Below are 21,960 nucleotides of genomic sequence, written 5' to 3' on the forward strand. Positions count from 1 at the left end.
TTTCCCACCCCTCTTCACTACTTTATTTTTTTCTCCTGAGACTTATCACTAACATACTATCTTCCCCCAGTAAAATGCAAGCTCGCCAAGGGCAAGAATTTTCATGTGTTTTATTCTCTACTGTATTTCAGTGCCTGCGACAACGCACAGGGAATTCAACAAGAATTCAATAAATATCTATGAATGAATACATGCTTATAGAATTAGTATAAAACAATGTTTTTCTTTCTTTTTTTTTAAAGTCTAGTTCATTGGCATTCTAGGAAGGCACGTAGCTCCAAGTATCCCCTGGTATACAACCAATGCCCTCAACGGCGCATCTACTCCAGCTGCAGGGGAATAGGCCTAGGGTAAAGCCCACCTCCTTCCCGTGGAATAAGAGGCCTTGCTCTACTCTGTTAGACTCGCTCATGCCGCTGCCCCTCACACCCAGACAAATCAGTTACGCCATGCCCTCTGCCTAGAACATCTACTGATTCCAATTTTTCCTCCAGAGAGCACTGATTCCACACTTAAAATCCAGCTTCCCTTTCACCTCTTCTTCTGTGTCTTCCCAACTCTCAGTGGGTGGTTAATTTCTTCCTCAGTAGCCCAGCTCCAATCTGCAAGTAGTTCTATTATAACTAAGTTTGTAGCAGTCTCCTCCATTGACTCTGAAGGAGAGAGTAACTTAAGAGAAGCCAGGTTTTCCCCCATCAATTTACTTGGCTCAATACCCAGCACAAAGGTCAACACACTGGAAGTGCTCAATAAATGTCACTCAATGAAGCAGTAAGAACAAAACTGAGAAGAGGGAACAGTGCAGAGAATATAATCTCCTCAACTGGAAGACTCCAAAGATCTAGACCTGAGGCCACCACATGACCTTGTGAAATGTGTCAGTTTCTTCACCCAAAAAGTGGATAGAATACCTTCCCCACCTACCTCACAGGGGTGTAGAGCTCAAACGATAAAACAAAAGTCAAATCTCCCATAAGATGTTTTTATTATCAATGTATAGATCATAGATTTTTGCCCCGTTTTTTAATCTCAGAATTGACTCAGCAAACATGGAAATAACTAGATTAAAACCAGGTATATCTAATATAACTATGCCTCTACTGGTTTATGACATTCAAACAGGATAAAACCAGGAAGTGTTGTCCAAAAAGAATATTAAAATCCAGGTTATATACTTTCCATATATATGGAGAGATAGATATGTTATATAATGTAAATCACGATGTACAGAGGACTATAATTTGATATTTATTATACTCTAATATACGGAATATTAAGGAACTTGACAGCAAACTTTAATGTTTATTAAATTTTTTTAGAGGCAGTAAATATAGGAGCTAAAATCATAAGCTCTGGAGTCTGTCCATTTAGCTTTGAATAACAGTGCACCCTACCTTTTAGAAAATTAGCTCTTGGAAAATTAGCTCCCTCTGACTCAGTTTCCACCTAAGTTAAATACAGATAATAAGGCACATACCTCATAGGGTTGTTTAAGAGAATTAAAGGAGCTAATACATGGAAAGGGTTAAAATAGTGCCTCGCATATAGTAAGTGCTCATTAAAATTTGGCTATTGTTAATGGTATTCATGACTCTTGAAACTTAAAAATGTTTCCATATATTTTTCTGTACTGGCATCACACTAACAAATGTAATGGAAGTTGAAAAGCCAAAGTTTTCAAAGTATTTCATCCCAGAAAAGTTCTCTTTGTCTTGATATCTCTGCCACCACCTCAATCTTGCCTTAGAGGGTCTTTGTCAAAAACAGCACTTAGGGACTTCCCTGGTGGTCCAGTGGTTAAGACTCCATGCTCCCAAAGCAGGGGGCCCGGGTTCAATCCCTGGTCAGGGAACTAGATCCCGTGTGCCGCAACTAAGAGCCCACATGCCGCAACAAAGATCCCGCGTGCCGCAACTAAGACCGGTGCAACCAAATAAATAAATAAATATTTTAAAAAACCAAACAGCACTTAGATGGAACACACACGATGGGACTCGATAGCAGAAAAGGAAGTTGCTCTCATGTGCCTTAACGCTCCATTTCCCAATCTCCCCCCCCCGCCCCCCCCACCCTGCCCCCAAGCCCAGGCTACCCTGTGATACAACCACAGCATGGAATGAGGTTACCATCACCCACCCAGAGGTGTAATTAATAACTGGAGGCCAGATTAGGTTAACTGTACCTGACGTTGGCCTTACTGCCTGACTACCCACTTCCTCTTTACCCACTATTCACAAAAGGAATCCAGAATTCCTTCTCCACCAACACGAGGGCTGAACTTCTAACTTCTCCAACTGTTTTCCCCTCAGCACTGAAAGCCCTGGAAGAGTGGAGACTCCTAGGAATAAAGCCCGACCAAGATTCTGAAGACCTGAACTCTCATCCTAAAGATACTATCTGGGATAAATCATTAGGTTTCTTAGCCTCCTAATCCTTAATGCTGCGATATTTCTGCCTAATATACCTGCTCATGAGGTTTTAAGGGAGGATTAAAAGGGAAAATAAACACGGGAAAAACACTTGGAAATTTATGAGAACTATACAAGTGAAATGTAATTCTAATATATAATTCCTGGCTCATTTGCTTTCCTCCCTATTTAGACACTGACTTTGATCCTTGGAGCTATGCCATTATAAAGATTTCTTTTACAAGAAGAAATTATGTTCAAAGAGAAAAAAATAATGTATTAAAACCATAGGGTTATAAAGGTGAGTGATATGACAATAAATAACAGGCAAACCTCTGCATTTAAAAACACTCAATGAGCACCAAAATCCTTAAGATTTTTTAAGAAGCAAAGATACTCAATCGGCAATGAATATTAATAAAGCTAAAATGGATTGCCTGTGTAGAGCAAAAAGAAAAATAATTAGGTCATATATTGAGCTCTGTTTGTTCATTCCAAAAACAATGTAGCATTTTTTTCCTGCCCAAGACAAACAACCTCACTTGAGAAGGTAAGTATGCAATTACCTGAATCAGATGCTTCCACCCAATAAAGAGATAAGCAGAGAAGGAAAAATAACAACAGCAGCAAATAAACCTAACACGTCTTGAGCACCTAAATGCCTTCCACGGATTCTCTCTTTACTCCTTACAGCAACCTTACTTGATAGGTATTCTTCCCTCATTCTAGACAGACCTAAAGCTTAGAGAGGAAAATTACTTGTTCAAGATGACACCTCTAGGAAAGTACTCAAATGGAATTTAAAACATCCTATCGAATCCCACAGGTTAGGCTTTTACCACGACTCCATGCTCCCTCCACCAAAATAACATAGAGCTCTTCTTCTAAAACCCAAGGGAAGTGGAGATTCTTTAAAGATTTTTAGTACGTCTAAGGATGATGGGCACAAATCAAGAGTGAAGTGGAAGTGATCTTATGCAGGAACAGACAATGGGGTGGCTGGACTGATGATATTATTTGGCAGGTTCACTGTCAATACTGAAAATGGCACCATCATCTACAAAAAGTAGGGAATTCAGTATCCAATTATCTGAAGAACCTTTCCAAAATTTAAGTCAAATAGGTGAGATGCAGAAGTGTCTGAATGTGGTAGGAGCTAAATGAGGATCAGAGAATACTAGCTTTGATAGCTTTCAATAAGACTTGAACTAGAACTTGCGTATTCTATAAATAAAGAGGGCTATGGAGGACAGAGGTAGCATTTGGGGATCCATGGCAAGAGGGAATGAAAGAGGAAAGGTCGTAGAACAAGAAACTGGGTAAAAATCAATAATAATTTCTTCTCTCAATCGACTATTCCAACTCACTCAAATGATGTAAAACCAAACATAAGATGAGAAAGAAACTGCTCAGTTGATGGCTCACAGATGGTTTTCAATCCCATTTGGCATAAATCTGGTAAGAAAAATAGGCTCTATAGGAAAACGAATATATGTACAATTAAAATGTTTCCACCAGTCAGATCTCTCCTTGAAAGAAAATTCTAGGGCTTTCTTCTTGACGAAGATTCTTGGTTGGACCAATGATTTGTTTTAAACAAAAGAAATCTACAAAAAAAATATAGCCATCTCCAAGGAGCCTAACTGAAATTTTTTAATCATTTTGGGATTAAATTTTTTTTAAATGTTTTTCCATGAGGATACTGTTCTGCTATTAGAGAGAACAGTATTATTAATTTAAAACTAAATTAGTTTTTATTCAAAAACTCCATTTTTCTGCGTTACTAGTAAATTGCTTTTAGTTGGGGTTTAGAGAAGCAATGATTAATCACTTCTCCCCAGACACCTAAAAAAGGCAGTTATCAGAGTCATGCTTTGGCTAGATTAAAGAAGTGAGCTATGGCTTGTTAGCCATGAGATGTATCCACCACAAACTCATCTTTTCTATCTTATGATAGCCACTGCCATGATGACTGCACTTCTGCCTTATATTCTCCCCTCATTTGCCACAGCAACGTTTCTCAGTCGGCAGCGGTCCTCTAACCCTGAGGGCCTCCAGCAAGGTAACCCTGTGTTCACAGAACTGTCCACTGGCAGTTCTAAGACAAGGCAAAGGAAAAGAAAGCAGGGTGACAACAGGACAGAAATAGAGAAACACAAGAGCAGAAGAGGATGAGAAGCAGCAGGGAGTGGAAGAAATAAGGAAGAAGAAAAGAGGGAGGCAGTACAATAAAGAGAAAAAGAAACTGTGGCCAAGAGGTCTACACTAAGGAGAAACGTGGGAGAGGACCCCACAGGCATATCGGAGGGCCTAGTACTAAGTTATTGCCTCTTATTCTTACTTGTCTTTGCCCACAGAGAAAACAGAATTACAACTCCTGGGTGCCAGTTACCTGGATGAGTTCGTCCAGCTCAGTCGAATTGACACAGGAGTGCTGGGAAATGAACGTCTGCTTCTGGATCACAATGGTGGTCCTCTGGGAAATCTCGTGAGGCTGCTCCAACGCTTTGAACACTGTGGCTCCGATGATCAGATAGAGGACGACCACCAGGAAAATCGTGGAGACCGTCTTCCATTTCATAACATTAATGGTCGTGTCAGTCTCCACCCGGGAAGCAAGCACGGTGGGTTTCGTGGAGAACGAGAGCCTTGGTTTAGAGTTCTGAGCGGCAGATTTAGGATCCAGCAAGTCAGGGGCCGCCACTGCCAACAATAGAGAATGGAGGTTAGGTTGAAGGAGGTTAGAGGGGGATGGCTTGGGTTCTTTCAGGGGTCAGCAAAGCTGGACTGAACTTGCTCTCCTGGTGGAAGCTCCAGAGCCTAAACCACAAGTATATAAGTGTTCAAGGAAAAGGGGCTGGGTCTTAGCTCTCTGCTGCTATTGGGGTTTCCGATGGGAGGAAAAAAACAGGAAGCGGACTAAGAACCTTAAAAAAAAAGAATGCCTGAGGACTTCCTAATTAATTTCAAAATTTATATCTGTCCAACGTGCTAGTCAACACATTTACAGAACTCCTAAGAGTTGATGGTACTAAGCTAGATATTTGAGTGCTCATAAAGAAGGCTAATGGATTATTCCTGTTCTCAAGAACTTAACACTCTATACCACAAGCAATCAGTGTAAAGAACGTTATCTATTTTTATTTAAAAATTCATTATCATACAGGAATTGTATTGTAAGTGAATTTGCGATCCAAACATTGTTGCTCGAAGTAGAACGTTAGTAATTATCTGGTAAAACATGATGGCAAATAAACCACTCAGTAGCGCAATCATTTCTTTTTGCTGTCCTCCAAAGTGGGCTCATGATTAATCATTCTCTGTATTTTGTTATTCAGTCTCGGACATCTTTAAAAAAAAAACAAAAGTACTGCTACCCATTCTGGCACACAATCATAGGTGCAGCCAAGAGATGACAAGTTCCTTCCATTTCAACAGTGAACATTATCAAGAAAAAAAATTAAAAACATTGTCTCACACCTTAGACCCTACATGCTCTGTACAGAGCTAATTGCTCCATTAGAGTGGATTTATGTGTTCTCTTACAAATTCCCATATATTCTGAGGTGACTCTAAATCCATTTATTATTCATCTCAGCTGTTCAAAAATATCATTAATGGATTTCCTTTTAGAAAATTCAAGAGATACTAGACTTCCACGTGCTAAGGGGAAAATAAGCCATCTACTACAGAATTGGAAAGGCAACACTGAACCAAAAGGGGTCATAGAATGGCTGAAAGATGGGAGATTTAAAAAAAAATCAACTCAACCATAATAATCAATTTAACATCCATAATTGTTAGAGATATAAGTAAAATTACTTTAGTGTATATAATACAGTTTTAATAAAATGATAACCTAATCTAAAAGACACTTTTAAGTAAGTATATAAGAAATAATCTATGAAATTGCACCCAAATACCCTACAGGAACCTGAAATTACTCGAAAATAAGAAGTGACGATTTTCACATGGCTACATAGCCTGCCCTCTTGACTGCCACTGTGAGTTAAATGTAGGACTACCACAGCTGGAGTTCATAAAATAAATCATCGGTTGGCCGTCGGAAAGAAGCTTTGCAAGCAAAGCTATGTGAAGCACCAGACCTAAGTAAGCAGTGTTGTATAATGATGACAGATAACAGAGGGCTCCTCAATCAGCAAAACTCTGGTTCTGACTTTGAGGAGAAGTCGGAGCTCTGATGACTTAACTGTACCCCTGTCTCCAAGCGGAGATTCCACATACCTACAGCTCATTTCAGCAATTTCCAATGGTTCAACCTGCTATAACAAGTATGTACACATTTTCCTCCTGATACAGTCAGCTGCTCCAAATAAAGCCGCAAACTAGCAGACGCCTTTAACACGTGATATTCATAAAGGCAACTTCACCCAAAATTAGCACTGGATACATGTTTAATGTTTTAATTTTTTGGAAACATTTTAACAGAAATGTTGATAACAGCTAAAATCACTGTCATCTGCTGTCTAGCCACTCCACCCCACCTGCAAGCTGCTTAGTGAGTCTCCGTGAAAAATAAAGGTCATAATCTAAAATTAAGCCATCTTTGGAATAAAAATAACAGAAAATCACATAGAAGCTCCATATTATCTCTCTGAAGGAAGCTTTACAAGCGTTCTCTGTGCTCTCATATTTCTGATTTTTCACATCACTGGTTTCTGGTCTGCGGAACTGGAAAACACCAAGACCGTTTACCTCTATGCTCCCAAATCCTACTCCTAGATTGCAGTGCTAAACTAAGGTATTATTGATATAACATGCTTTGGGGGAAAGGGGACAGATTTTTTTTTAAGATTGTGTCTGTGTGTTATTAAGCTAATACATTTCCTGATGGATTTTAATTCTTTTAAGCTATTGCCTTATTTTTTAATTAGCAGAAATATATATAATACATATTTGGCAGACAGAATGGGCAGAAACTAGTGAAATACCAAAATTAAAAACAACAGCCTTTCCCCTCGGTTTAATACGGGGAACCCTCTGGGTTTCCATCTCCACGTCGTTTGATGTATGATCATGAAGAGAAGCTCCTTAGAACAAGGAATCAAAGATTCACCCCTTCCACACACTCTCCCGGCACCATCACTACCTCCCTTCTCTGCCCCCAGCACCTCACAGCGTCCTCTTAATCCTGGTTTCCCATCCTCACCCAGGTATGTCTTCTTCGCTCCCGGCCACAACTGAGGACTCAATACCAGGACAAATGAGTTTTCAGCACCACTGCCTATACCACCACGCAACGGGCAACAAGTGTGACCAGGGTCACCATGCGTCCTGCCCGTCGGCTACTCCCAAGAGCTGACCCTCCTCCTCCTTCGGAAACTCCCCCAAGTGTCCCAAACCCATACCCAAGGCAGATGCAAAACCCCCAGGCACCAGCGGGAGAGTGGGGAGAAGCAGCCAGGAGAGGATCCGGGGATAGATTTGCCTCCAACCCCAAATTATGACCCAACACCTTGGACGGGAAACGAAGGTGGAAAACGTCCGCTTGCTGCCGGCGGGGCTTTTGCAGCCCTCACCGGACTGGTTGGGGCTGAAAGCCCGCGGCGGGAGGTGGGGAAGAGGGTACCTGGGGGTCTCACCTTCTCCTGCTCTATGGCCGGGTCTCTCCCGCGAGGCGCTGGGAAGCATGAGGCATGCAGCATTCACAATGTTTTTGGGTTTTTTTGTTTTTGTTTTTGTTTTTTGGGTTTTTTTTTTTTTTGAAAAAGACGGACTTGAAGCTTTTACAAACACGCCATTGTACTCACTTCTTATTCAGAGACGGGCTGCGCGCTCCGAGCTGCATGGGCAGGCATTTTCCCCGGCTTTGTTTTACAAGGTGGGGAGAGCGGGGCTGGACGCGGGAGGGAGGGTGGGGGCAGCGTGAGAAGAAACGGAATCGCGGGAAGGAGGGGACACCGGCGGGCCGGGCAGAGGGCGAGGCCGAGGCCAAGTTGGGCTGGGGCGCCGCCGCCCCCGCGCGCGCCTGCGGCCGGGCCCGGGTCACCAGGAGAGCGCCGGCCACCCGGGTCCCGCGCCGGCCAGCAGCCGCCGCCGCCGCCGCGCTCTCCGCCCCGGGCTCCGCGCTGGCCGGGCCCCTGCGCTGCGCGGCGCGGGGGTGGTGGGTGCAGCCCGAGCCGCAGTGCGCCCCGGCGTCTTTGTGCGCGAGCCTCGCTCAGCCCCTCTTCGCATGTCTTTGCGCGTCTCCCAGGCAGAGCCCTCCGTGCCCCGGGGGTGGAGGTGGGGTGGGGGTGGCACGGTCTCAGCGCGCCCGGCGCCCTCCAGCCCGCAGCTCGGCCGCCCCCCGCCGCTCTCCCTTCCAGGCTCGCTCCTCTCGCCCCTCGCTAGTTCCTTTCCCTCCTTTCGGAACTCCCTCCCCTTCGCACCCCTCCCACACCCCACCGCGTCTCACCGCCTGGGCTCTCCTCGCCGCACCCCCTGCGAGCCCAACCCTCGCCTGCGTCTCCCCCGCCTCTTCCAAACTACCCCTCAAGCCGCCTCCCCGCCTGGGGGCATGACCATTGGATTCACCTGCAGTCTCTCCTCCTTTCGGCCCCTTCCACTAACCCTGACCCCTCCCTAGATCCTCACTCACGTTATTGGGCACAACTGGCTCCAGCCCATCTCCTTCCAAGTCGGGTCGCGGGGGTGTGGGACCGAGCTTTAGGGAGCGGGTTTCTGGACCCCAGCACGTGGGCATCCTGCCCTCCCTCCGACCCCCCCCTCCCGCCCCAGGGTTGTACAGAGTCGTACACCTGAAACCCTTGGAGTGGGGTCGGTAATGAGGATGCTGATTTCTTCCAGTCTGCGCTTGGAGAAGGGTTATCAAGTCACCACCAACCACCACCCCATCTCCAAGGGTGCTCGACCTAGGCAGCTAGCTCTGATGGGCAGAGTGTTGCACGAATGGGGAAAGCACCGGGAGCCAGGGTGAAGACATTTAGGGAGGCAAAGGGAACGGAAGAAAAATCTATTCGGTCCCAGGGCGAGACCCCTTTTGCTGGGAACAGAGGTTGACGAATGTGGTCGGTAAAGCAGCGGGGTGGGAGACCTCAGACCTCAGTCTGAACTCGGCGCTCCCCGCACACCTCCGCATCAGGATCCCAGCTTGGCAGGTACCAGACTCCGCCCAGACTAGCAGACGACCGCGTGGGGACAGCTGAACTCCTGGCGACCCCGGTGCGGGAACCGAACCCGCAGAGGAAGGGGAGAAAGCGCACAGAGGACGGGCTGCAGCTGTAATGAGCGAGTCTTCTCACCGCACACGTGATGTAGTGGAACTTCAGCTGGTTTGTAAACTCTTTTCTTCCTTCCTACTTTCGCAGCGGAATCCCCTGCAGACCTCCACCCTCCCACCTCCACCGCTGTGTGAGTTTATCTTCCAGAACCGTTGCTCGGTCAGACTGGAGTATTTCCCCACTTACCAGGAGAATTTCGTAGCGAAAGCTATAGACGTGAAGGAGGTAAGGTAGAACAGAAAGACTGTCGATTGTAAAAAGAACGTTGTAAACCTTTCGCGAGGCTGTGGCCGTCTACGATTTAAATGCCAAATTACTTTTTAAATTCCAGAATAGGTTCAGCTGGCTGTCTCCTTCTTTCTCCTATTAAAAATGTCTCCTTATTAGGAATTCCTTCCTGCTGGAATTGAAACATGTTTTTCTCGACTTCTGCTCTCAATAAGAGTATAATCGGATGTCCTTTCTCAAATGTGAATGCTGACTTAAAACCCTTTTAGACTCTGGGTCACAGGTAATATGCTTCCTGATCTGGCTTCTCTTTTTCATTCCTGGTCCTCCTGGCTACTGTCATCTTCCCTCACACACCTTCCCCAGTCCTCTCCCCAACTTTACATGACTAAGACACTGCATCAGTAGGGTTCTCCAGAGAAACAGAACAGATAAGATGTATTCGTGTGTATATAAATTTTATTTTAAGGAATTGGCTCACACAACCACGGGGGCTGTCGAGTCCATCTGAAATCCCCAGGGTAGTTCTGGAAAATCAGGCAAGAGTTAATGCTTCAGTCTTGAATTTCTTTTCTGGGAAACCTCAGTGTTTGTTCATAAGACCTTCAACTGATTATATGTGCCCTACCCACATCATCAAGGGTGATCTCTCCTTAAAGTCCGACTGTAGATGTTAACCACATCTACAAAATACCTGCACAGCAACACGTAGGTCAGTGTCTGATTAGATAATTGGGTGCTATAGCCTAGCCAAGTTGACGCATCAAACTAACCATCACAGGTATTATCTTCCAGATCACCCAGCAGTTAAAGTTTCTCGTAAATCCTAGTCAGGTGTTTCACTATTTGCTTCCCAGGACAACTTATGCTTCTATTTTTGCACTTGTCACATTGTGTTGTGCTTCTTTAAACTAGACTGTAAGCTCAGTTAGGGCATAAACCATGTCTTTCTGTTCCCCATAGTATCCACAGTAACCAGTGACTAGCGCTAAATACACGTTTGATAAACAACTGAATAAAAGTGAGATTGCAGACATCATTTATCTGGCCTCCTTCTAGATATTTGGAACTAGGTATCTTACATTTATAGGAAATGAGATAAATCCACCACTTAAATCATTTTCTACCCTATCACAGGCTTTGTGTTCTCTGAGTAAAATGATCCCAAACACTTTGAGTATTCTTTTTTTTTCACTTTTCCCCTTTTGCTTGGTGATTCTTTTTTGTCCCATCTGGGTCTTTTGCAAATTTAGCCACACCTTGCTAAGCACTGGTCCTCTGTCCAACTGGCTAATACTTACTGAAGTGTGGGATTAACTCATAGTTTAAATATGCCTGTGTGGTGCATCCCTTCCTCATGGGATGTAAGACTCACCACCAATCCCAAATGCTGATTTGCCATTTTCCCTCCTTTTTTCTATCAAGTCATGTGTGGCAGTGGTCCTCCATGTTCCCCTTGCATTATTCTCACATTAGGCACACATATATGTAGAGGGCTGAGAGTAGGGGGCCACGGATATACTTTACAGAGACATTAAAATAAGATTTGAAAAAGAAACAAACAAAATTCCAAACTGTAGCATTAGCAGGAATCATTCCAACAAGCTAGCCTCAACCTCACAAATTATTCAAAAGAACCAAGAAACTAGTCCCCACACTGACTCTAGCCCTGCTTTCTACTGCAGCCGCTCACAGCCCCCTCAATTAAAGACCCCTACCCCTTTAAGAGCCACCTTGCACTTACTCACTGTGTTTGAAGTAAGGGGGGGAAAAAGGGGATAGACTAGTTTGTGTATCGTTGCAACTGGAGAAACAAGGAAATGGGATGGTTTATCCTGTTTAATTTTATGTCTGCATTTCTCATACATATAAATCCCACCAAACTGTCATAGAAAAACTAGATGGACTCTATTTCTTTCATGCTGCCAGACCCAGGCTACTCAACACCCATTAACTTAATTTTAATGGACAGGAAAACCTGAAATATGTAATAAAAAGATTTAGTGCCCCCAAATTCTATACTCCCTTCCTTCCAGTGCTTTCAGAGTTGCTGTTATGCTCCAACCAGCAGCAAGAAATCTACAGGACTTCACTTTCATGTTCAGTTTCTTTTTTGACCTTGGCCTACTCATAGTTAAAACAAAAAGTAAACAAAAAAAGAGTGTGCCACTGTCTTTTCCATAATTCCATTCACACCTAGAATTTCGGAGTTAAGGTGACTTCTGTGGGTATCCTAACTCTGCCATTTGTGAACAATGTTGAGTCTGAGGGAGTCCCTTTGTCTCTCTGACCATTGGTTTCGTCATCTACAAAACAGGGATACTACACTGAACCCACAAGAGATTGCTGTAAGAATTAAACACATATGTGTTTAACGTTGTAGGTCCTCAAAAGAATTTCATTCTCTCTTGTGCTTGACCTAACCCAACGAACCAGGGGGCTCCCGGCCTAGCAAGACCACCAACAAATTCCAACTCTATAATAAATCTTGGCATTTATTTAATCTTCTGGATAACACAATTGCACAGGTCTAAGATGAGGAAGAATGAATCACTTTTGTCAAATATCTATTAAGTGCCTACCCAGTACCAAACAGGAGCTCTGTGGATATAGCAAGGTTGCTGCCTTCATTAAGCTTATGGTCTAGAGAGGGAAGGTGCTAAACAAACCTAAAATTAAAATTCTAATCAATGCAATAAGTGGAAGGTACAGATTACAAGAGTATATAATGTTGGAGGGTCCGGCAGGCCTGTCAAAAGAAGTGACATTACAGTTGAGCCCTGAAGATGAGCGTGGGTGGAGAGGAAGAGGCATAATGTAAGGAAAGAGCTTCCTTGGGAGAAGGAAGAATGTGTGGCAGGAAGAAGCTTGGAGAATTTGGGGAGCTCAGAGAGTGAGGAGTGGTGATAGACAGTGAACAAGCTAGAAAGGCAGGCAGAGAGCAGGTCATAAGGCCTTGGATTTTAGTTAATGGGACTTTGATGAATTTGCAGCAGAGCACTAATTTCATCAGATGACATTTAAAAGAAATCACTCTGGTTGCTACGTGGAGAACAGACAGAAGGTGAACACAAATGAAAGCATGTTCAGATGCTATTGCTTTAGTCCAGGTGAGAGATTCATAGTGGCTTGTATGGGAGTGAAAGAGAGGATATGAGAGGTGGCAGCAGTAGATCATCAGGCCTCTGTGATCCACCAGGTATGGGGAGTGAATGCTGAGAGAGAGGGTGGGCATTTTCCAAGAGGTTCTAGTTCATGTAAACTTAGAGAAGACAACAGTATAGGCAGTACTTCATTGAAATGCCTGCCTGATGTGGTCCCTCCAGGGACACTTACCTTCCCCCCTTATGGCTGTTATGTTTCTTGTGGGACTCATCGCTGATTGTCAGTGTCATGTGTGTCCTGGGTCTCAGCCAACACAGTCATGATTCCTCAGCCTTTCAATTGGTTCAGGCACAGGGCTGTGACCCACTCAGCCAACAGAACTTATGCCAGGGTTTCTGAGGAAAGAGACTTTCATGCTACATCACTGATCTTGAACCTGAAAGTCTTGGAGACTATTATGACAATAAGAGAAGAGAAGCTACCTGAGAATGGAGCCAGTACAGAGCAAATAGAACCAAAATGACCAGTTCTTTGTGACTACATTTTATCAATCACCTGTATCAAACTACACCATAAGCCATACAAATTTTCTTTTTGTATAAGCCAAATTTGTCTTGATATTTCTGATACTAGAAAGTCCTAATCAAAACATTACAAAGCAAAGAACTAGAGAAAGTGAGAAACGATTTACCTATATGGGGTCTCTAGGTTGACCTCCAATGATTCCTGCCGCCTGGTATTCATGCCCTGTGTTATGAAACCCTCCAGCCCCCTTGAATGTGAGCTGCTAATGAACAGAATACATCGCAAGCAATGGGATGTCCCTTCCAAGGTTAGGTTATAAAAAGACTGTGGCTTCCCTCTTGTGTGTGCTCTCTCACTCTCTCTTGGATCTCTCACTCTGGTGGCAGCCAGCTGCCATGTCATAAGGCAGCCTTAAGCAGAGGCCCAGGTGAACCTGGAAGTGGATCTCCTGAGGTCTTCTAACAGCCATGTAAGTGAGCTTGGAGGCTTCCTTCCCCATTCGAGCCATGAGATCACTAGAGTCCTGGATAACAGCTTGAGTGCAGCCTCTTGAGAGACCCTGAGCCAAAACCACCCAAGTAAGTTCCTTCCAAATTCTTGAGCCTCAAAAACTGTGAAATCGCCTGGAGGGAAACATAGGCAGAACACTCTCTGACATAAATCATAGCAGTATTTTTTTGGATCCATCTCCTAGAGTAATGGAAATAAAAATAAACAAATGGTGCCTAATTAAACTTAAAAGCTTTTGAATAACAAAGGAAACCATAAACAAAATTAAAAAACAACCTGCAGAATGGCAGAAAATATTTGCAAAACAATGCAACCAACAAGGGATTAATTTCCAAAATATACAGACAGCTCATACAACTCAATATCAAAAACAAACAACCCAATCAAAAAATGGGTGGAAGACCTAAATAGACATTTCTCCAGGGAAGACATACATATGGCCAACAAACACATGAAAAGATGCTCAACATCGCTAATTATTAGAGAAATGCAAATCAAAACTACAATGAGGTATCACCTCACTCTGGTCAGAATGGCCATCATCAAAAGTCTACAAATAATAAATGCTGGAGAGTGTGTGGAGAAAAGGGAACCCTCCTACACTGTTCCCGGGAATATAAACTGGTGCAGCCACTATGGAGAACAGTATGAAGGGTCCTTAAAAGACTAAAAATAGAGCTACCATATGATCCAGCAGTCCCATTCCTGGGCATATATCCGGAAAAGATGAAAACTCTAATTCGAAAAACTACATACACCCCAGTGTTCACTGCAGTAGCCAAGCTAGAGAAGCAACTTAAATGTCCATGAACAGATGAATGGATAGAGAAAATGTGGTGTATATATACACAATGGAATACTACTCAGCCATAAAAGAGTGAAATAACGCCATTTGCAGCAACATGGATGGACCTAGAGGTTATCATACTAAGTGAAGTAAGTCAGAGAAAGACAAATATCATATGATATCACTTATATATGGAATCTAAAAAAAGTGAGACAAATGAATTTATTTATATAATAGAAATAGACTCACAGACATAGAAAGCAAATTTATGGTTACCAAAGGGGAAAGGTGAGGAGGAATAAATTGGGAATTTGGGATTAACAGACACACACTATATAAAATGATAAACAACAAGGACCTACTGCATAGCACAGGAAACTATATTCAATATCTTGTAATAACCTATAATGGAAAAGAATCTGAAAATAACTGAATCACTTTGCTGTATACCTGAAACTAATGCAACATTGTAAATCAACTATACTTCAATTTAAAAAAATTAAAAATTAAAAAACACTGTGAGACCAAAAATGTTTCTTGTTTTCAGGTGCTAAGTTTTGGGGTAATTTGCTTTGCAGCAATAGATAATAATACAACCTCTAAGAGTTAAATTCCAAGTAAGCTTATAAAGTGTCAGTCAGACCTGAGTTATGCAAGTTACTTTAAGAAGGCAATTCCTCAAAGGCCAAAATGCATTCATTTTGAAGTATTCATAAACCTAAAATTAGACTATGTCAATCAGAAGGGAAGTTGGACATCATTAGAAGAATAGCAAAGGAAGCAAAGAGGTAGGTGTTAGAAGTGCCCATACAAGGCATTGTCTCAAGCAGTAGGTCTCAAGCTTGAGTGTGCATCAGAATTGTGTGGAGTGCTTATAGGACACAGATTGTTGAGCCCAGTGCCGGAGTTTCTGAGGCATTATGTCTGGGGTGAGGCCTAAGAACTGGCATGAATAACAAGTTCCCAGGTGATGCTAATGCTACTAGTCCAGGGAGCACACTTTACGAATCCTGGAGGAAAAGCAGAATTTGGGTTCACGCTGCTCTGATAGCTCATAATCACGGAGGCGGTTTTTGCAGTGGTAAGAGATTGGGCTAGATGACAACTCAGGCCCTCTGCCACCGTGGTTGGCAATCACAGCAGGCACTGGTACATATCACCATTCACTCTCACTATTAAGCACCTTCTGTGTATCAGAAAGGCATTTTTCTAGCATTTGGGGATATACAGTAGCAAAGAAGACACACCAAATCTTTGTAATCATGGAGTTAAAATAAGGAAAGAATGACACTAGTAAAAACCATGTACATGTCTATTTGTAAAACATCATTGAGTTATTGAGGAGGTTTCAGATTAAAGTACCTCACCCTGAAAAATTTTTTAAATGTCATTTTTTTCATAAAACTTTGCAAAATCAATCAAAATCAAGAGGTTCATTTTGTGAAAATTAAAGTCACTCTAAAATATATAACACTCAGCAATATCTTTTTTAATGGCTTTATATAGTTGCTTACTTTAAACACATACACAAAAATATGAAGAAAGGTAAGATTTTTAAATGTAAATAAGACTCTCTTTTATAATGGTAATTCTTAGTCCCATGTGATTTCTTTTCAGTTATAAAAATTTATGTAAGGCAAAACACCCAACTTTTGCATATAAACATCAGTTCTTTAATCAGTGTACACTTAAGTGTTAATGATTAAAGTAAGCTAATATTCATATATAATTTTTCTCAACAGGGAATAAGATTGACTAAGGGTGTTGTAAAGTAAAGAAATCCTTATAAAATGGTACTCTGTTATAATAGATTAAATTCAGAAAACATTAGAATTTACTTAGTTTACAAATTCTACTCCAGATTTTCTTTCTCCTTTCAAAGTTGAGTATCATAAACTATCACTAGGAAATGAACATTTTGCTAATATGTATCTAGACTTAACAATGAATTCATTAGATAATTTAAGTCTGCCAGTATTAGGCAAACAAATTATATCAAATGTGGTGCTTTTTATTAAAATCAGGCATAAAATCCAGAGAGAACTAGAATTAAAATTTTTATTGATGGCTTTCATTATATCTCCTGAATTTTCAGCACATCCAGTACTTTATTTAAAACTTATATTTGTTGTGAAGGTTTGCCAATCCAGCATTTTGCTTTCACCTGAGACTACAAATTCTGACACCAATGAAGAACAAATCAATTTCTCTTCTAAAATTAAGTCGCAAGATATAAAGGCAATAAAAAAGCAAATGGAGAATGTGAGGATTTGGAATCTCCTAAAGATATTTGTTAATGTGTTCAATAACCAAAGATCTTAATTTCACCATTTATGTATAGAATCTAGCTTTCCCTCATACGTTTTTGTGTCTATGATTACATGAGCACATACAAGCCTCGCTCAAGGCCATCTACTAAGTTTATGGAAGAATGGAGATTAAAAACACATGCATCACCCAAGGCATGTTTGTTCTATAAGAAAGCACTAAAACAAAGAAGAAAGCGGCTTTTGGTAGAATTTTTTAAATTGTTAAGATGATTGTGTGATCTCTCCAAATTCTACAAAGTGATTAAGGCGAGAACACTACCACCACCAACAACCGTCCCCAGGACCTTCACCAGTGGCCTCAACTCCACTGATCTCTGATCCATTCTCCATACTGCAGCCAGATGAAGTTTTTAAAATAAAATCTGGTTAAACTGAAGCCCTGATTAAAAGCATACACTAACTTCCCACTGCCTTCACCATAGAGACTAATAGGCTAAGGGCATTCCCAGGGCCTCAAAAGTCCTTGCCCTGTGAATAATAAGAGTAACAATAAGAAGAGGAATCATAACAATAGGTAACATCTAACGAGGCATTTGTGCCACAGCCCTTCATTCAAGACCATCTCATTTACTACTGCGATTACTCCTCATAACAACCATAGGAGGTTATTATCCTCAGAGAAGTTAAAGTAACTTCCCCAAAGTAACATAGCTGGTAAATCAATACAACTACTATATAGGGCCCAGCTCACCAGCTTTTCTTCTCATTTCTGGTTTCTTGAGTATCCCCTACTCCTTCTTTCCTTAGAGCCTTAACACATACCAGTCCTTCTAGCCTAGACTGTGCCTGTTTCCCTCACTACTAGAAAATAACATACTATTTCTCTAGACCTCAGCTAAAGCATAGCTTCCTCAGAAAATGCTCCATCACCTCCTAACAAGATCAGCCCACCACCCCAACATATACACTCTCATAGCACTCTGTACTCCCCCTCATTGTTCTGGTCACAAGTGTTATTAAATTACTTCTTCAGATTATTATTTAGTCACTGCCTATATTAGTTTTCTAGGGCTGCCGTGACAATGTTCCAAAACCTTGGGTGGCTAAGAACACCAGAAATTTTTACCTCAGTTCTTGAGGCTAGAAATCAGAAATCAAGGTGTCAGCAGGGCCATGCCCCCTCTGACAGAACTAGGGGAGAATCATTCCTTGCTGCTTCTAGCTTCTGGTATTTGCCGGTGATCCTTGGCATTCCCCGGCTTGTATATACACCACCAATCCCATGGCCGTCTTCTCCTTGTATGTCTTCACATTGTTTTCCTTGTTTGTGTCTGTCTCTCTGTCCCAATTTCTCCTTTTTTTAAAGGACACCTGTCATACTGGTTTAGGGCCCATCCTAGTAGCCTCATTTCAACTTAATTACCTCTGTAAAGACCCCTTTTCCCAATAATGTCACATTCTCAGGTACTGGGGTTAGGACTTCAATATACCTTTTGGTGGGGACACAATTCAACCCATAACATTGCCTATGAGACTAAAACAAGTTCCAAGAGAGAAGGGATCTTGTCATCTTATTCCTTAGCACAATATCTTACATATAATAGGCACAAAAATCAATACTGATTAAATGAATGAAAGCCCATTATTAAGAGGTATTATTGAAAGAATCCTGCAGTTAATTAGGGCTCAGAATCGCTATGCCTATAGCATCAGGCAGGAACATACATGCACAAAGTGGGTCTAGTGAACCAGTGAACTGGAGGAGATATTCTAGTCATCTTTAGTTGATTATTGCCATGAAAGAATATAGATCCAGTGTGTTAGACCTTCCAATTTTCCAAGAGAAGTCAGATATCCAAATTGTTTTAGAAGAAACCTTTCAATTTCAAAATGGGGGCCACTAAATCAATTTTCAAAAATAAACAGTGATAATGGCAAATAAAACATATCTGTAGGCTGCACATGGTCCTGAGGCTCTCTGATTTCAGCCTCTGGGTTCAGGTAACATTAGATGCCCTGTGAGGTCATATCTGCAATGAAATGCAATGATTCCATTTTCTAGGCTATGGTAAGTGTTGAAACATCTCACTTCAATTGTAGTCATGTGGGGCTGGCACTAGGGTAAGGCTAGTGAAGCACTCCCCTGAGGCACAAAATTTAAAGGGGCATCAAAAACACAGCTAAATAATATTTTAATACAATAGTTTTTAAAATCAATATTGATGTGAAAAATTCATGATGAACAGAAAGTTCAAAATTTTAAATAAAGAGGATCCAACCCTGCACTGGCACAAGTTGGCCTCACTAGCCTCACCCTAGTCCTGGCTCTGCTGCCTTGTTTCACTGATACTTACCCTCCCTGCTAGATCACATGTAGGAATTCTCTTCTGTTGCATAAGCTCCCCTTTCCCGGAGCTCCAGGCACTATGCTATATTACAGAAGAAGCAACCCCTCACTCACCCAAAATTCTGTGCCCAAACATGCATTACTGCACTGTACTGCACATAAGATGAAGTAACTTACACTTCCTGTGGATTCTCAAGTTTATCTCCCTCCTTTGAAAGAATGTATCTTGAACGCTGTTGTTTCTTCTCCTCTGAGATGGTGTAACTCACTTCTGATGAAATTTCCTTAATTACACTTTTCTCTCAGGTTTCAGCTTAATACCTGTTTACTTCTGCCACATGGCTAGATGCGTCAGATGGGGATCTGGCTCTAGCCCTACAACAGCTTGCTAGTGGAGTCCAACAGATGCAGGTTAGTTACCATGGAATGTTCTTATGTTGGTTCAGCTTTCAGCTTGGAAATCACATCTGAAATGTTTTAAAGCTAGACAATACAGAGAGCACCGTGACCTTTCCTAAGCAGCCACTCAAAATACAGACCTTCTCATCCATCATCACCACAAACCCCTCCATGAGATAATTAACGTGCACAATTGAGTAATAAATTAGGGCAAAATGTTAATTCAGGGTTGTCACAATCTCTATAAAGCTTTTCTCAAACCTTGAGAGTCACATGTCAACATCACACCAGGACTAACACAGCCAATTATGCAAATATATTTATGAGCTGTCAGAGCACCCATTGGGAAAACAATTGGAACCACCATAGAAACTTCACTACTACATAATCCCTGTAACTATAATTTGAATAAGAACAAGATATGATGAAGTCCCAAGTGCCTGTGAAATCTGGGTCTTTAGATATTAGAAAATAAAAAATATAGTTAGACAATTAATTTAATTTGATCAGGACAGTTGTCTGATCATATACCCTGACTATTCTCCTCTGTGAATACCTTCCCTGTTCTTTACCTCTGATAAATTTGATCATAATTGCCTATGGATCCTTATATAAATTCATAGCACCTCTTACTCTTGTGTATACATTTGTCTCTATGTCCTGCTTTCTCTACTAAAGACTCTCTGAAGACAACTATCTCATCTGAATTCTTTTTGATTCCTTAGAACACACATTAGGTATGCAAATGTTTTTTGAATCGGTATGAATAAAAGACCGCCACCATCCCAACACATACAAAATCACCAGCTCTTATGACTTTCAAAGAAGGATTTCATAACTGTGACATTTATCATCAAAAAGCATTTAATTCACATGAAGGTATTTTCAGTACATTGAAAGTCACTGTATTTCTTCCATGTCCTTTATTATCCCATATAATTCTATTATCACACAGATTCACATGAAGGTCAGCATAGCCACTGGTAAAGACTGTGAGCTGCCTAGTTTCAAATCCAGGCCCAGCCACTTATTAGCCGTGCCTTATTTCCTCATCTGTGAAATGGGGGTGAAAAGTAGTCACCCTCAACTTGTTAATGAGACCTAAAAGAGTTAATGCTTGAAAAGTATTTAGAACAGTGCCCTAAATAGAGTAAGAACTCAGTAAACAATGATCGCTATTAATAGTATTATTCCCAGCGATAGCACTAAATCGTGGAGAGAGGGAAAGAAGATGGATCTGAGGTAAGAAGTGAAACAAAAAGGAAGAGGTCATTAATCTTCTGGGGCTTGGCCAGCAAACACCTGGAAGCTGGCTTTTAGGAACCAAATGAGCAATTGGGATTCAGGAAGGAAAAGACAGCTGCAAAAGATGGAGTAAAATTCCAGCACTTCTGTTCTAGAAAGAAGAGAACTCTGCAACTCAGGCAGCTTCTTCCCAGGCAGGAAGCCTTTCCCCTTCCACCTGATGGGAGAGAAGTTCACACCAGGATGTACCCAACAAAGGTGGATAAATGAGATCCAGTTGGATTAGGAAGGGTTCACAAAAGGTCTCTTGTCTCTAGGTGGGTTCACAAAAGGTCTCTTCTCATTGTTATAGATGTGGTGTTGCCACTTTCTTTATCATGCACATACTCAGATCTCCCTTTGGCTATGGCCCCAACGTTTTGGACTGTTGCTATCTGAAACTGGCCCTTAAATTGTGTTGACTTTACTTTCTATCTCCTTAGCAACTAGGATTGCTTTAAATGCTTCCAGGTTTGCTTGATTTTTTTTTCCCTTTCATTGTTATCAATGTTGTTTTCTGGACACAGATAAAACTCTTCTTTTCCACAAACAGGTTTTTGGTTCAGGTACAACTTTTGGAACCCCAAGTTGTTTGGTTGCTAAGGGGACCAATGTATGCAAATAACATATAAATACAATAAGGGTCCTGGGAATGGAGTTTGCTATTGAGCCAACAGGTGTCATGTGTATTTAATCCTGTGACTCAGATATTGTACCTGTTCCCTCTTTGCAAATTTATCAGGGATCTCTCTCATTTTTCTCACCCTGGTATCATGTTATGCTCATTTTAATTAAAATTAAGATGTCAAATATTTACTGTTCTATTTTTAACATTTTTTTTTTTTTTTTTTTTTTG

General features: G+C 41.7%; 1 protein-coding gene across 3 annotated transcripts in view; it reads right to left on the reverse strand.

Moving 5' to 3' along the window:
* KCNK2 (potassium two pore domain channel subfamily K member 2) overlaps positions 1-21,960 on the reverse strand; it is a 239,424-nt gene that overhangs the window by 158,043 nt on the left and 59,421 nt on the right. Inside the window, exons 1-2 of one of the 3 annotated variants that reach the window (XM_007451287.1) lie at positions 8,180-8,362; positions 4,801-5,111 (exon numbers count right to left, since the gene is read on the reverse strand). In XM_007451287.1, the coding sequence (XP_007451349.1) occupies positions 4,801-5,111; position 8,180 (312 nt within the window). In that variant the 5' untranslated portion in view covers positions 8,181-8,362. Of the gene's footprint in view, positions 1-4,800; positions 5,112-8,011; positions 8,061-8,179; positions 8,363-21,960 lie in introns of those variants that run through there. The other 2 variants (XM_007451286.1, XM_007451285.1) reach the window with 2 other exon arrangements.

This window comes from Lipotes vexillifer, unplaced genomic scaffold, assembly GCF_000442215.2.
Source record: "Lipotes vexillifer unplaced genomic scaffold, Lipotes_vexillifer_v1.1 scaffold570, whole genome shotgun sequence".
Classification (NCBI taxonomy): domain Eukaryota; kingdom Metazoa; phylum Chordata; class Mammalia; order Artiodactyla; family Lipotidae; genus Lipotes; species Lipotes vexillifer.